Source organism: Aspergillus niger (assembly GCF_000002855.4).
Source record: "Aspergillus niger supercontig An03".
Taxonomy (NCBI): domain Eukaryota; kingdom Fungi; phylum Ascomycota; class Eurotiomycetes; order Eurotiales; family Aspergillaceae; genus Aspergillus; species Aspergillus niger.
In genome coordinates, this window is record NT_166520.1 from 553,670 (window position 1) to 567,857 (window position 14,188).

The 14,188-nt window shown below is 49.2% G+C and overlaps 5 protein-coding genes across 5 annotated transcripts; all 5 read right to left on the bottom strand.

The window, feature by feature from the left end:
* Positions 1-159: 159 nt before the first annotated feature.
* On the bottom strand, positions 160-1,504 carry An03g02850 (uncharacterized protein; the record flags this gene model as incomplete). Its single annotated transcript, XM_059746991.1, has 7 exons — positions 160-208; positions 293-408; positions 488-895; positions 969-1,186; positions 1,253-1,258; positions 1,324-1,391; positions 1,443-1,504. The coding sequence occupies 7 exons, from the start codon at positions 1,502-1,504 to the stop codon at positions 160-162; spliced, it is 927 nt and encodes a 308-aa protein (XP_059600278.1).
* A 1,195-nt stretch (positions 1,505-2,699) lies between these two features.
* Positions 2,700-3,807, bottom strand: An03g02860 (uncharacterized protein; the record flags this gene model as incomplete). Its single annotated transcript, XM_059746992.1, has 3 exons — positions 2,700-2,737; positions 2,981-3,552; positions 3,608-3,807. The coding sequence occupies 3 exons, from the start codon at positions 3,805-3,807 to the stop codon at positions 2,700-2,702; spliced, it is 810 nt and encodes a 269-aa protein (XP_059600279.1).
* Positions 3,808-4,780: 973 nt separating this feature from the next.
* An03g02870 (uncharacterized protein) lies at positions 4,781-6,053 on the bottom strand (the record flags this gene model as incomplete). Its single annotated transcript, XM_001390146.1, has 4 exons — positions 4,781-4,814; positions 4,866-5,056; positions 5,130-5,756; positions 5,814-6,053. The coding sequence occupies 4 exons, from the start codon at positions 6,051-6,053 to the stop codon at positions 4,781-4,783; spliced, it is 1,092 nt and encodes a 363-aa protein (XP_001390183.1).
* An 826-nt stretch (positions 6,054-6,879) lies between these two features.
* An03g02880 (uncharacterized protein) lies at positions 6,880-9,866 on the bottom strand (the record flags this gene model as incomplete). Its single annotated transcript, XM_001390147.3, has 9 exons — positions 6,880-7,624; positions 7,689-7,750; positions 7,801-7,944; positions 8,006-8,248; positions 8,301-8,357; positions 8,546-8,599; positions 8,797-8,841; positions 9,028-9,627; positions 9,750-9,866. 9 exons carry the CDS (start codon positions 9,864-9,866, stop codon positions 6,880-6,882), a joined length of 2,067 nt encoding a protein of 688 aa, XP_001390184.3.
* A 1,571-nt stretch (positions 9,867-11,437) lies between these two features.
* An03g02890 (uncharacterized protein) lies at positions 11,438-14,188 on the bottom strand (the record flags this gene model as incomplete). The annotated part of the gene is made up of 1 exon (XM_001390148.3): positions 11,438-14,188. A coding segment is annotated over one exon (2,751 nt), but the record flags the coding sequence as incomplete, so codon positions are not given.

Below are 14,188 nucleotides of genomic sequence, written 5' to 3' on the forward strand. Positions count from 1 at the left end.
TGTAGTCCCTGGAAGTTGATTCGGTATTATGATTCGAATGAAATCAAAACACTTGAGTATGATATTATCGTATATTACATACCTCACTAGGCACCGATCTAAAACCCTCACACAACAACACCAAGATAAAAGTCATCAAACAACTGCACACAATCCTCTCTATACATCCTCCTCCTCCTTCATCCTCTCCGCTTGCCTTCCAACCAACCTGACATACCCAGCATCATATGCCCCCCTAATAGTCGCCCACCCCAGAGAATAATACAACAACCCCAACAGCGCAATAGCATACCCCACCATCTGAAGCGGAGTGATCTGCGTGCCCCAGATCACCACAGAACAGACAATCAACAGGATGTTCTTCGGCACACTAACCAGTGTCATGGTCAAACCGGATGTCTTTCCGATCTATACATATTCATACTCATTAGCATCCACGCACATTCACCACCTGACCACCAACCAGAAAGGAAGGAAATATACATACCAAAACAAAAATCGACACATTCAACATGAACCCCACCGTAGCGTTCGCAACCAAAACCCCGACCCCAGTCTCCCCAATCACACTCCAACTGAACCCGCGCAGCTCAGTATAAAACGCAATCATGAAGTTGGTGAAGGCGCACACCGGTGCAGAATAGTACAAAGTCACAAGGGGGTCCATTTTCTGGCCCTCGTCTGACAGCAGGATCTGGATCATGACAAGACGGTTGGCGTCGAAGACAAGACTGGCGAGTTGGTAGGTGACGCCGAGCCAGGAGAATTGGACTTCGCCGGCGACAGCGAGGGCGACACTGAAGGCGATGAGGAGGATGTTGAGGAAGGATTCGAGCGAGGGGGTTTTGACGTGCCAGGCCCAGCTGGTGAGGAGGGTCACTATTGGGCCGCATGCCTGTTTTGCTTTCCTTAGTATTTGAATTGTATATTGGGGGTTGAAGAATAGTGAATGGTGGGGGTGGGCTTACTTTGAGCATCTGGATAAAGGAAACATTCAAGTAGAGGTAGACGATGTTGCTGCAGACGAGACTACCGCTGTAGAGAATGCCGATGGGAATGATCATGCGGACGTAGGTTCGGCCGTCCATGCGGATTTTCTTGCGACCATCGAGCATGGTGGTGGTTCGGGCAAGAAGTTGAGTGGCTAGGGTTGCGAAGACGAGATGCCATGTTGTTAGGATGATTGCTGCGGAGATGTGTCGGTGATTAGACTGTATTGATGGAATCGTTCACCTAATAGAGAGAGACTCACGGTACCCTGGGATACGTTAGTAGGAAGTTCATGCCCATAATGAGTACAGTGAAGTAGAGAGATTCACGTACGGAATTCAGTAGATTCAATAACCCATTTATTGAATAAAATGGTCAGATTCGACCAAAACACCCACGATCTACATCCAATGGTTAACGCTGGTTATTCTGGCTGACTGGTGACTACATACAGAATGCCCAGGGTAACAGGCCATACTGAAGCCTCCTTGGCCGGAAGATCCAGAATCGTCATTGTGAGGGACTCTCACGGGCCTTCTAGTTGACACAAAGTAATACGAGTAAACAGGGTCTCCAAAATGAGCTCGTAGTGGCCATTGGGGGCATTTCACTCCGTCAAAAGAACCATCTCACGGCTAAACCAGGATATATCTAGTACTAGTAGTAGTAGTAGATAGCGCTACTTTCCTTCTGCTAGGTACAGGCCTATTTCCATGGCACTGGCAACCACTGCAACCCCGGGAAAGTCTGGACCAAAAAATCAGGGTCTGGGGCTAAACGAAGGAGAGAGTGTGACCCTGGGACGTTTGCGGGTTTTGATGGGGTCCGTCCGTGGGAGGGAAGCTTGAGTGTAACCCTGTTCTGCATGGTCCATTCATTGCAACTGCACAGCTGCATCAGTCAAGCTTCAGCTGGTCCGTAGGCGGCCATTTAAAAGCTGCTTTGATTGGTCAGGGTGTACCAGGGGTCTGGCATGATGGGGATCTGATTGGTCTCCAGTGTCTTTGGGGGCGTTTTTGTAGCAGATCCACTGGCGGCTACTTACGAGGGACTAGACTAGGTTGTCGCGCGCGCATCCCATTTGCTACCTATCCGAGACCAAGAAAAACTCGGACGGCCTTGGGTAGATCAGGGGCCGGGTAGCAACCCGACTCTCTACACAGACGTTGTGGGTTTATTGGCTAACACTCGGGTTCAGGGACATGGTTTGGTGAATTTCGGAACGGAAGCTCCGGGGTGATCGTCGGAAAGGGTTTTAGTGTGAGACAGGGGCTGATGAATGACCGTAAGCTGAGCTGATTAATGATCTCTTCGGTCATGCTTACGTCGTTTGAGCTAGACTGTCCAACTACACCGAGCACTAGTAGGGATGGGGGAAATTGGATGAGCAAATAGCCAGGTGTTTGGTGGCAAACCTTGAAGGGGCAATCCAGCTACCCACCGGAAGCTCGAAAGAAGTTCAAACTGTATTGTGTAAAGTACTACTACTTACTAGTCGGGTAGGGCTGACGCTTGCGGACATCGGACCCATTGACCAATCAGAGCACGGAAACGGATGACAGTTCCGCTTTGGGGACGAACATCTTTGAGCAGATTTGATGAGTCACCCCTTCAGTCTTTGATTATGTTCACCGTCGAGACAGTGGCTTATAGTCTTCAAGTTGGAACTAGCATATCTCTCAGTGAAGAGTCCTGGTTTTGTATGACAATCAATCAGTAGAAGTGCCCAATACATGGCGTGGACTAGCTATATAATGGCCGTTATCTTCACCCAGATCCACACATTCCGATCAGCAGAACCATAAAAGCTTGAACCATCATTTAATCAAGAGAACTATCAATCTAGAATGATCAACCCACCACAGCAATCAATCTATTGTCCAGAAACCAGCATAACGAATTTACCTGACATCCATGCTTCCTCACCACGAATGCGTACAATATGTAATGAAATAACTCGGCCACTCATCCACATCAATCCACCGCTTACACTCATCCGGATTGAAGTCCGGGTTTCCCCATGCTGCCAGACATGCCGGATGCTTATCATCCGCCCAGCTATACGGATAGATCTGCTGTCGCGGTAGCACCACCATCTTATCAACTTTTGCCCCAACCTCTTCCTCACTGCCCTCCGGTCCACAGTACAAATCCCACGCAGGTGACCACCGCCGCACCGTTCGACACACATGCGTCCGCACAGAGCTATCCTTAAAGTCCTCGTAATACTTGTGTAGCATAGTACCGAGTGCCCCAGGCCCTGTGAGTGACTCGACAGATCCATCGCCATTCCCGTTGGGGTTCTCAATCACGTGGATCACAGGCAGGAGCCAAAAAGGGTGACCGGGGGGTGATGCCATCCAGCCATTCGGGACGGCGGCGGGGCCATCCAGTCCTTCTTTGTGTGCCATGTGGCCGACAAATCCGCGCTGCGTGCAGTCATGGTCGATCTTGCGCGGCCCTGAGGAGAGGATCTGATTGTGCCTGGCGAGGGTGGTAAAATGGCTGGTGAAGAGGGGCTCAACGGGTCGGAGAGCTTCTGTGTCGACGTCGGCGTACATTCTGTAGATCATTGTTGTCAGCTAACGCGAGGGTTATAGTTGCGGTGGTGACCTACCCTCCGAATAGATACATGTAGAGGTTGCGCACCACATCTGCTCGATGGATCTCCTTGGGGAGACGATTGTAATCCGTCAGGAACCAAGGGAAGTACTGTTCGACGAGCATCCGATTCGTCTCGTCATCCCAGAGTACATACTCCCAATCTGCATTTTGAGAGCGCATTGTCCGTACCCAGGTTTGGGCATCGTCGCTCATATTGCTACCGGCAGGAAACCACGTCTGATGGATAAGCTTAGGGATGGTGGTAAGGTCTTGAGAGAGCGGACGGGCGAGAAGGTCTCGTGCTGAAAGGGTGCGAGCATAGTGGTCTTTGAAGGGTGTCTCATAGTTCGTTGGGAGAACATCAAGATGGAAGAGGTAGGACAGGAGAAGAACAATGGCAAGAGCGAACGAGAGCTGAAATCGACGCCGGTTAAAATGGGATGTGAGCCATTGGAGGCAGGATCCTCGAGAAGATGATTGAAGTATCATCAGGGCGTTTTGGTAATGATTCTGAATAGTTGGGTAGTGGCCGGTCGAAAATGTAGTCTGGGGGTTGGTATAGTAGAGACCACCATGAAGATGTTCTCGCTTTTTCCCAGGTGGATTTTTGGACCAGGGTCAGGTAATATGGGACATGGTCCCATGTACAATGGCAGGGTGGGAATTAGTGGATCAACATTTTTCGTATTCAGTGATGGAGTCAAGCCGGACATGTCTTACTTGGTCCAGGTACTTCAGGGTCACATCCACTGGTGCTCCATTGCCGAAAACGTTCATCACACGAACACGATCCATTCGCACCTGCTGATCGACGGGGCAGGTGGCTTCTTTGAAAAATCAAAGAAATTGGGAAATCATCACGAGCGACCGGCAGAATGGGTAAGGAATTCAGCGAGCCATATTCTCCTTCTGATAGTTTCGATTGAGCATAAGGCTCGATCGATACTCTTATGAGACGCTGGAATTGGATTCTACTTGAGACTTAACACTTATTTCATCTTCTAAGCACGCTTTCATCCAAGTTTGTCTAAGTTATTGCAAGTAGAATGGTTTAATGCCACATTTTTTGTGAATAACGAAGAAGAATACAAAAAATTCAAGCACGAGCATATGTACCCCAATCCCACTCCCACTCTGATATTACCCATTTATTGCCTGCCAAATACACATTCAGATCTCATATCCATCATGATTGATGCCTTAGAATTATCTTCATGTACCTACAGAACGTCAGTCATATCAGAATCAACCATAAAGACAAGGTAACTCACAAGCTCATCCCCGTCAAAGCCATCAAAATACCCGCGACACTCTGCCGCAGAATCTCATGGTCACTCAGCACCCATCCCAACCCTACAATGACGCAGGTCTTGAGCTGTCCGATCACCGTGCTCGTAACCGGCCCGGCAGCATCAATAATATAGAACTGAGATAGGTTCACCAGACAAGCGAATATTCCACTCTGCAAAGCATACATCAGCCACTTTTCTATCTTAATCGATTGTCAGACAAAAAGCACATAAAAGTCAGCTTACCGCAAGTATCGAAGTCCACAACGACCCAGGGACAGCCGCAACCTCCGGAAACGTCTCCATCCATGGAACAACACACAATAGGACAGCAGCACTGACAGGGGCCTGATTAAGTAGAAGCTGCATACTGCTCATCTCCAGCTTCTTATGATACCGGCCCACCAGGACCGTGTACAGTGCACTAGCGCACACACCAGACAAAGCGAAGAAAATACCCTCTGGTGTCGTGGTATCGTTGCCTTTCGCGGACGGGAGCGAATCAAAGTAGGAGACAATTCCAACTCCCGTGCACAGTAGGACCAGGGGAAGGAACGCCGCTCTGGGGATGCTGGACTGGAACAGCGCAAAATTCAACAACGCCGTAGCAGGCGTAAGGAGCAACCGCGCCAGCTGGTGAAAGATCACCGACGAATAAGCCAGTGCCAGGTTCTGAAAGATGACCTGGATGCACATAGCCGCGACGAGGTGGAGGATGCGGTAGGGCGATACGTGCTTGGGTTCGAACCAGCCGCAGCATGGCCGCGATGCCAGCCATAGTGTGAGCCCGGTGATGGTGAAATGATAGGCGGCGAAGGATACTTGCGAGTTGCGGAAAGATGCATTGGAGAGGATGGATTTGTTGGTGAATACCTGCGTGTTTGTCAGTGACTATTATTCATGTTCAAGTTCAGCATGATAGGAACATACGATGGCAACAGTCGCAACAATATTGATTGTCATCCATACAAGAAGTCGAACACTCCCTATCTGCTTTTCCGGCTCCTCAGACAACACTTCAGGTCTCTTTTCGTCCTCGTACGAATAGTATCCCAACTCAAGCTTCACATCGTCCGATGGTGGTGGTGGTGGGCTTGCAGGAGTGCAAGTCACTGAAGTCAATAGACCCTTGCACTCATCATCCCGCAGATTCGATCCTGCAACAACCATGATGATAACCCAGGATAGTATACTTCGATTGATTCAGTGTATTGTGTTGCTTGCTAGAGGGCTGAGGCTCTGCAACAAACATAGCATAACATCCCCGGGCCCTAGAAGGTATGTATGCACCAGAAATCTCTATTTCAAGGAAAGGAACTCTACCACCACTCACTCCACTTTTCTCCCAATGACATATAACTTGGTTGGGTGGCGCTACAGGTCATGTCCAACAGGTTTACTCAATACATGATGTGTAGAGTGACCCAGAGGTTGTGGTACTAGAGGGAGAAACGCATTGAAACATCATGAGGCTCCACGACCCGGACTTGCGAGAGTGTGCTCTACCGTTTCAAAGGGCACATGATTGAAAAAGAAACCGGTCCAAAGGGACCCTCAATGTTACACTTTATAGTTACTTCTCGCACTCGTGATGTGCGCCAGGGGGGCGGGGAACCTGAATCGAGGCCGGAAACGGAAGTAAGATAGGGATGGTTGCGGGCGCTGGAATGTGGGTTCATACGGCTCCTGTAAACCTTGACAGAGGGGGGCCGGTTCCTGTTTCCGTCAGGGACTAGACTTCCTATGCTTAGGTTGTATATTCCGCGGAAATTGGGATCGGGTTTCTCTGTTCACTTGGTTGGGTCCTTGTGGTGGGAAGAAAGAGATCGGTTTGTTGTACGGGCCAGGTTCCATGGACTGCGCAGCAAGAGCGATCTGGCCCAGGCTCTTCTTATCATTTGGAAACATGAAAGCCACAGCTAAGGGTTAAACAAGGGACCGTACATTCTTGGATATAATTAATATAAGTCACACTAGCAAATATGTACCAACAAGTTCAAGAAACTAGATAACCCCTGGGGTACTCGAACTCCTTCCAATTCAACACGCGCCGCGACCAAGGAAAACCCTCATCATACTGCGCATATACGGTATCCCTACCAGCCACCAGTCGATGAATATTCAATCGGGTGCTGTACATGAGATTCCAGGCCTGTGCCTCGTGCCATTCGTCGCTGCCTTCACGGATGTCCGAATCCTTCGAAGCAAGACCGGCCGCCTTGTACGTCCCGATAATGTTGGGAAACGGCGCATAACACTCAATCTGCGAACGGCCATCCTTACCACCACACATATCAGCCATGGAGTTATCCACTGCAGCCACGAGTCGGTCGACCGCTAAGGCTGCTAGGATTCTCTCCGCGCCTCGCTTTGTCACCGCGTACCCATAGGTGCAGCAGCCCATATCGGCCCGATAAATGAAACGAGTCGATGTCTCAGGGTAATTCTCTTTCCATGAGTCGAGGGGGCCGCCCCATGTACCACGGTGATCAACACTGGGGGCAGTTGGGTCATGTGGGATGGCATAGAATTGAGTCTCGTTGGGAGCGGCAGATGAAGCGCATCCTCCCACCCAGAGGATGTCCCAGTTGGTGCCGTAGGGAGCGCTCTTGGTCGTATTAGCATTTCTGGTTAACGCGCGCACGCCTCGGGCAAATTCGCGGAGTTGCTGCCTAATGTTAACGTCCCAGTCTGCGTCGTCTTCAAGGATAAGCGCAGTCGAGTAGGAGTTTTGGACCATACTATATCGTGAGAATGTCAGCTTATATCAGTAGGGTTGCCGCATTGACAAAGGAGCAGACTGACTTGCTCAAAGCGTTCATATGAGCGCGCCAGCATCCAATCTCGGATGGTGCTAATAAGTTATCCTAAAACCGGTGTTACTTAGGCGCAAAGTCCTAGGCACAAAGCAGCATACGTTGAGCAGAGCCTTCTCGCTCATGTCCTCTGGATGTACCCCATCTATCCATTCAACCCGAAACCCGGCTATTGACGCAGCGAGGTTAAGGAAATCGCGCTTATCGGTTCGTTCTTTCAGCCCAATGGCATATATGTGTTCAAACTGTCGAAGACTATTAGCAGAACGTAACGGGCATCATCGAAAAATATGAATAAGAACAAACCCCAAGCGTCTCATTCTGAATATGCTCCAGCGCCCGATCCTCAAGCGTGGACCGCGCGATTCTCACCCAGTCCTGTTTCCAATACTTTCCCCCAGTGCCACTGAATAGAAGTGTGAGAATAATATAACTGGCGAATGCAGCGACAATGTATTTCGTAAACCTAGATTTCCCCCGAATCATGCTGAGAACTGGCACCAGTGGAAGATGGTCTATCAAGTGAAAGGAGACATTGAAGAAGGTGAACTATCTTGCATATCGCAAATTGATCACTTCTTGAGTCTTCTTGTGAACTTACTTGGTAATTATGGGTCACTATTTTGGGAATATAAGGTCTAACCTTAAGGAAGCAAAGCTGGACGTTTTGGGTTGTATCCACATTCTTTGTTCAGGAACGGCAGGTTGGTAGAAGCATCTTTCCCGAAAACGGGCATCGCCACTCCGGCATGGATACGAAGTAGTGGAGTTTTGAGGTGACCCGCAGCTAAGAAAGACTTTCTTCGAGGTTATGAACAAGGGACTGGTAGTGGCATTTATGCTTACTAGAGAGCGTGCTAGAATTGCGCGATCTGAACCGAAGGCAACCTTATTCGGAAGCTGCTCTTCACACATAAGATAGGCTGGCCATACTGAAACCACCACTTCCAAATTATTTCCTATACGTATCTTACTTCTCTTGGCCTTATATATATCCCTTTTTGAAAAGCTAGCCATTCAGGTAAAGGAATCTGTTATTCGCTTCGATCTCGGTAGTCCGAACTATGGGAATTGGGGTTCAGCCTTCTCTCCCTTACGTTAGAAATCATAGCCAAGTACCGCCAATACAATCGAGTGTCCAACTGCTTTCAAAACAGTAGCAGCAGTAGTAATAGACATGAATTCCTGCATGCTATTTGGGCGCATCTTAAATCTACGATCCCATCTACGCCTTTATCTTCGGCTGACGGATCATACAATACAGCTGTGCTCATTAGCCCACCCACACGGCGACATAAGAAACCTAACGTAGCTCACGTCTCACATACCTTGCATTTATCCTTGCCGTCCACACACTCAATCTCGCTGACCATCTCAAATCCCAACTTTTCATAGATCATCAGGTTCGGGAACCCCTTCGAACTTTCTAGGTAGCAAGGCATTCCCTCTCGATCAGCCTGTTGACTGACTACTTCAACCAATTTCCGTCCCAGACCCATTCCTCGCATCGAGGAGTCGACTGCGATCACATTGCAGAAGTAGTAGCCGCGGGGATCAGTCCAAACTCGGTCGTGAGTCTCCTGTTGCCGGGCTTTCCAGAGCCAGTAACGACGGACGTTAAGCCCCCCACGGCCACCGAACCGGATGTTGTTGTACAGCTGGCGGAAGGAGAGGATCCAGTCTTGCGCCCAGACGGACCAGGGGACAGGTTCGGACGGGGGTTGCGGGCTGTACCACCAGCAGACTCCAACGACGGGGGAGTCGGTGGGAATCTTATCGCTGGGGGTGTTGGTAGTGTATTTGGCCACGAAAATGGGCTCGTTGCAGGAAAGGCCGTAGAGGAAGTGTGCGGCGAGAGAGGCGGCGTTGCGGTGGATGTTGAACTGTTCATGACTTTGTTTAGTCTTGTTTATATGGTAGGGCTGAAACTAACAGAGCAGAGTAGGGAGCGGGACTCTACATGTAGAACTCTAGCTCAGACCGTACATCATTCGAGGAACCTGGTGTCACCAACCGAGATTGGAAGGCACTCGAACGGAGGGCTACTTACCCCAGATTTATTGTTGAATACCCAATGAAAATACGGGTCGTCGGCGAATGCTTTCTGGATGCATGCTACGGCCGAGGGGATGTCCTCCTTTGTGAGGGGAAGGATCTCGATGGCCATATTGGGTTTGTTTGTTTGCTTTTTCTCGTAATATGGATTGGGCTTGGATTGGATAAGATATTGAGTTTATGATGTATAATTCAGGAAACGTGTTCTGATAAGTGCATTCAATTCCTACTGGCTCTGCGAATAGGTTGCGAAAGGGCAATAGTATATGCGTGAGAATGACGACGGAGGGGATAAAGAGAGAGCGCCATCTATTGATGGGAGCCGAGATAGACGGACAGGTCGACAAGGGGATGCGCGGGTGAGTCGCGAGGACACCGACCAGATGGGGTCTTTGATGAAATGGCAATTAAGTCTGATTGATGGTGAAGAAGAAGGTGAAAGACGGACTGTGAGAGGGTATATTTATCTGGATTTCCTCTCCTTCATGCTGCCGCCCTCCCTTCGTTCCCAAATAGGCAAGTCCTACACCGACCCCGTGACAGCTCACGCTAACTTGCTTTGGTAGTTCGATGCGGCGCTGCCCGGCTCTGTTCTCCCCCTTCCCCACCAATCACATCTCCAAGATCGCCCACCATCGACGATCGCCAAGCCACTAGACGCGATTCGGCAGGTTGTGCCGGAGGATCAGCTGGCCGGCAGGGCTTATCGTATCATGGGGATAGCTTCATGGGGAAGCTGCCATCTGCCGACCCTACTGTAGCCGAGTGATGAGTTACAGCCGAGTACCTATAAACCTTATACTGGGTTATGAAAGGATACCTTGGGGAGATAAGACTATCAGATCTGACCCATCTTACGATAGCTGGGATATGGGTTATATCGATTGAAAGATAGCCACGTTTATATAATATAGAGCAGTTCTTGTTACACTATGGCAGAGAACGTATGCTGTTGGGTTCGTGAACAATCGTTTACGTGAATAGTCCTATGTACAAGCCGGATATGGTGAATTTTCACCTATAGTCTCATTTTGCTCCTGGTGAAGGTACCTTCTTTGCATTCTCTCTTTTTTCTTTTGCTCTTTATTTTAGCCTTCTAGAGAAATAAAAAAAACATTTCTATGACTAGTAAAACATCGAGGATTGAGCATAACAAGACTCAGTTATCTTCTGGGCTGATGACACTCAACATCTAGATACCCAAGGCGAGGGCCGGCCGGCCCACTTCCACTAGCGGGGACTATCCCCACCTGTCTACACTATTGCCGTACTTCGGTTACTGCAGTGGGCACCTTTCTCTCTGAGAGGCAAAGTCTCTCTCTTGACCTAACCGGCAATTGGATCAGTTCCGGTCAACCACATCGAATGAATTATACCTGTCAGGCCAAGTTGCCCCACCATCCAGGAGCATTGCAGGTGGATGTTCGGAGTAGATGTGGAGGTAGAGGTGGCTGAGGTGTTAGATTCAGAGCCAAGCACTTAGTGATTTTGGTATTTGAATGTCAGAACAGCTCGAAACATCTACAGAATACATGATCACACCTGCTATACTACATAAAGATCCTTAAGGCCTTAGATAAGATACCCTGGGACGCGGGAATCATCATCGATTTATTATTCAGTAGTAACAGCATGTAGCCACTTGTCAAGCATAATAATCCTGACACCACTATGATCAACTATCTACTTGGCGCGGGTCCGACGTTTTTTGTTGGTAGCGGTCCTGTCCGTGATGTCTTCATGCCCATCCTTTGTAGTTCGTCCTCCATGACGCCCTCGTTTGGTGCGCGCCTCCTTCCTTGTTGACGTTACTGGACTCTCCAAGGAATTATCTGCGGCTGGATCAACCAAGTAACCATCTACGCCAGTTGAATCCGGCTGTTCCACAGATGCAGCTTGCTGCCGGAGTCGACTAAATGCTTTCTCCATTCTTGTCTGGCCACCACTGCGAACACGTGGTGCAAAGGCACCCGCTCCTTGTGGACCGCTGAAGAAACTAGTAATATTCGATTGTGTGCCCTCCTGATCTCTGCGGTTCATGTCGCGAATTACGGGCACCAGGACCTCATCAGTGCGTTCTTGACTCCAGCCGATTGTTGACATAAGGAAGTCCCGCAGGCCATGTAAGTCGGGTACTCCCCACTGGAAGGGAGACGGGTCCGAGTCCACCTCTGGTTCCAGGTACGCGGCATCGACTCGGGGATCGGGGAAAGATGGTGGTAGGAAGATTTTAGTCGCATGCTTTTTGAACTTCTTGTAGAATGTTGCATGGCTATCGTTGCCCATGTTGAGTCCTGTTTGCACCTGAGTCCACCAATCACGGAAGTCTTCCAGGGTCCCGAATTCAGTGAGGATCTCTAGAGCAGTTACAGGCCCGATGCCGGGGATGCCCTCTGTGTAGTCGCTTCCTAATAGATGGGCAAGCCTGATGAGTTTGGTACGAAACAAAGAGTACTCTTTCTCCAGGTCGGTTGTGAGGTAGCATTCGACAAACTTGCTTTGGTTGAACATGTTTTTGTAAACGCGTGTTCCTCCGAATAAAAACACATCACTATCATCGGTGATGATACCATCAACAAGGCCGAGTGACACCAGTTCTGCACACTGGGCTTCAGCTTCCATAGGGGCCGTGATGTATGGAAGACCGAATAGCCTCAGCAACTGCTGGCATTCAGTAATCATGACTTGTGACACTTCGTCTGCATCTCTGCGGTCCTTCTTTTGCTGAGATCGCAATTGTCTCAGTTCTTGCTCGTAGTCAAATGGAAGTTCTGTGTGAGAAGTAGAGTTTAGTGTCGCTGCAAAGCGTACATGCTCTTCCCCTTCAGCCGCAAGCTGTTCGAGTAATTGCTCGTCTTCAGGATCTGAGAAAATTTCCTCATCATAATATTCCTCCACTTGATCTGATTGATCTAGTGCAATGGGTTCCGCGGGTACATTGTCGGGCTGCAAGACAACATCCTCGAACTCAGGCGAAGGCGACTTTTCGATATGCCTCAAATCTGGTTTATCATCAAAGGAGGTGTGTTTCGTCATAGAATGATTAGACGCATCCACTGGGACACTATCTCCCATGTGTGCCTCCAAAGCTTCGGCGTCCTTTGTCTCAGTAGCTTGTGCTTCGACAGGAGTTATTTCTGGTCTATTCTCGCGCTTGATTTGAACCTCTTGACTAACAACGTTCAGTTGAGGAGTTGGGTCCTCCAAGTCAATGAATGGCTTTGAGCCTTTTGAAGACTCTAAATTATGATCCTCCGTCGCGTCTTCATCGCCAACGATGAACACATGATCTGGTATGTTCTGCTCAGTAGGCGGCTTCGCCACTGGACGAAGATCAACCTCATCACTAACAAATTCAACATTTTTGACAGTTTGCGATGGCCCTGAGAACCACGGCGGCAGTGGCTGGTTATCCTTCGTCTTACTTGGTTCTTTGTCGGATGTTTTGGCGCCAGCGTCTTGTTCGGGTATTTGAGCACGATTGAGTGACTTTCCAGTTTTGAGCGGTTTAAGTGACTCAAAGGGTAGCGGACCATCGAAGGGATTATCTGCCACTTTGGACGGTGCTTTCTTTATTCTCTTAGACTGTGCTAAGGCGGCGACAAAGTCCATTCCTTCGTCATCACTATGATCCGTAACGTTTGCCGGGGCCTCATCGATAGTTGGAAGAGACATATGGTTCTGGTTAAGCTGAATTTCAGGTAGATCATCATTATTGATATCCCCTCCAGGTTCGAGTGACATCGCGATCGCTCGTTGAAGCGTTTCGTCATCATCATCTCCACTAATATCGAACAAAGTATCTGCAGTATGGCGGTTATGCTTCGATAGGAATTCATCCTGACCACCTTCCACGAAAAGGGAGTCTTCGTTGGCTGCCTGCAGCTCGGGGCCTCTCGTATTCAAGCTATCACGCATCTGATTCCTGTTTGGCTCATCGAAACCCCCTTTCTGGAGAAAAGGCAGCTTAGGGAGTCGGTTGAATCCTTCAATAGGTACATCTTCAAATCCTCCGTCATCGTCATTCGAATCATCCTCTTTATCTGGGAATATCAGCTGCTGACCATATTGGTCAGCATCGATAGGTTTATCTTCTTGACCTTCCTTATTTCCCACAACACCCAAAACCCAGCCACCTTCGATGGTATCGTCCTTCACTAAGACATACTCCTTCCCGCGTTCTCCGGCAATACGTTGTCCTGATTTGTACAGAGCATCTTCACCGTTCATGCCGTTAATATTCATCAGGCGCTGCGTTAAGTCATTGCGCTCCTTTACACGCTCGATTTGAAACTTCGAGAATGCCATTCTATCAGGAAACATGCTGTCTAGTTGCTCCTTTGAGTACCCCATCCGGAGACGGCTTCGGAGCCTGGCCGCATTGAGAATGTTGTACCGGTCCGTCGCCGGGAGACTGACGAAGAATGGGCTATC